At 45.8% G+C, this 1,742-nt stretch overlaps 1 protein-coding gene across 1 annotated transcript; it reads right to left on the minus strand.

Annotated features, from left to right (window-relative positions):
- Window positions 1-359: 359 nt before the first annotated feature.
- Window positions 360-1,321, minus strand: LOC122013602 (ethylene-responsive transcription factor 1-like). Its single transcript, XM_042569859.1, has one exon. It carries the CDS (start codon window positions 1,293-1,295, stop codon window positions 501-503), a length of 795 nt encoding a protein of 264 aa, XP_042425793.1. The 5' UTR covers window positions 1,296-1,321; the 3' UTR covers window positions 360-500.
- Between the last annotated feature and the right edge of the window lie 421 nt (window positions 1,322-1,742).

Genomic DNA, 1,742 nt, shown 5'->3' on the forward strand with positions numbered 1-1,742 from the left:
TAAATCTGATTCGTAATATTGTAGTTTAGAAGATTGACCAATTACTTATCCTTCTAGAAAGAAAGAAAGATGGTTGAAATTTCCTTATGCTATTTACTGTTCAACTCGCTTTCAGAGAGTATTCATAATTTTCTATATTATTTATTAATTATCTTTTTATTTTATCTCAAGTGGCTTGATTAGTTTATCATTTGTTCTCTCGGTTAAAATATAAAAAATTATCATATAAAATTTTGGGGGTTAAAATTCGGAGTTTACACGGTAAAATTCTTCAGATAAGAAAACCGTATATATAAAAAGTATATGCTGCGAACTGTTGCTTATGGATGCCGTCCCTGACCATGCAGTTTCAATTTTTGTTATTTATTTTTTCAAATGTTCGGTTATATCCATATCAATAATATTATACGTATATGCACGATAGGATCCATAGGATAACATTACTTGTATACAGAATATGCATGCTGCGGTATGAAGATATGGGGGGATAAAATGATTCTCTAGCTAACCAACAACTGATCGGCATGTGGCAATTTAGTAATCGGGGCAGCAAGGAAGACCGGCGCATTGCCTACGCAGACAACGGTCTGCCCTTGAACCGGGTTGGCGACGGGAGGAGCAGAATTGCTGGCGGCGATCGTCGCCGCCGCCCCTCGCTTCCTCCTCTTCGGCGAGAAAGTGGAGGAATTGAGGGAGGAGGAAGAGGAGGAGTTGGGGGATTCTGTCAGTGATGAGGAACGCTTCGACAGGGACGATGCGACGGCTGCCGTGGCCTCCGCGGAGCAGATCCGGTCCGGGAAGTTGAGCAGGGCACGGGAACCCCTCATCCGGTAGGCGGTGCGATCGTAGGCGAGGGCCGCGTCCTCCGCCGTGTCGAACGTCCCCAGCCACACCCTCGCCCCGTTCCTCGCAGGATCCCTAATCTCCGCCGCGAACTTCCCCCACGGCCGTTGCCGCACGCCTCGGTAGTGTTTCACCTCCGCCGGAGGCTGCTGGTGGGCGATCTCAAACGCCGTCGCCACCGACCGCTCCTTCTCCTCGTAATCTGAAGCGGGCTCCGGTTTGGTGCCAGAGGGAAGCCAGCCTAGGTGGAAGGCGTCGTGGAGGGCGCCGTAGATGACCATATCGTCGGAATCGTCGAGGCGGAAGGGGAGACCGTCGGACCACTCGTTGGCCACGAGGGCTCCGAAGCTGGAGCTCCGACAGCAGGCCTTGGCGGCGGAGCTTGGATTGGGACGGTGGCGAATGGGGTTGAGGGGGCAGAGCTCGGAACCGGATTCGCACGGTGGATTCATGATCTGGTTTCTGCTCAGCGAGAGGCGGCGGCGAAGTGATAGCCAGGAAGGCGTGACTTTATATTAATAAAAAAAATGATGAAAAACATTAAATCGGGGGCAATCGATCTGAATTTCGAAAACAATTTTATTGACCGTAAGAATAAATAGGAAACGTTCACACGAACAGTTAAAATGATTATATATCCCATTTGAAAGAAAAGTCTTGTGGATCAAACTACAAACTATAACCTACAAAATTATAATGGGTGGTTGAAATATGAAATATTATTATATGAAATTTTAAGGTTAAAATTCAGCGTGTTCATATCTATCTCTATATTTTGATCTTCTACACTAATATCTAATAGTCAACAGTAATTTATAATTTAATATTTTTTATCATTTTATCAAAGCCCCGAGGGGCATGACTTTATATAACGAATCAAAAAAGGGCTCATTTCCTTG

Source organism: Zingiber officinale, chromosome 1A (assembly GCF_018446385.1).
Source record: "Zingiber officinale cultivar Zhangliang chromosome 1A, Zo_v1.1, whole genome shotgun sequence".
Taxonomy (NCBI): domain Eukaryota; kingdom Viridiplantae; phylum Streptophyta; class Magnoliopsida; order Zingiberales; family Zingiberaceae; genus Zingiber; species Zingiber officinale.

Bases quoted from the DNA above. Each gene is read 5' to 3' on its own strand.
- LOC122013602 (XM_042569859.1), bottom strand. From the start codon at position 1,295: ATGAATCCACCGTGCGAATCCGGTTCCGAGCTCTGCCCCCTCAACCCC.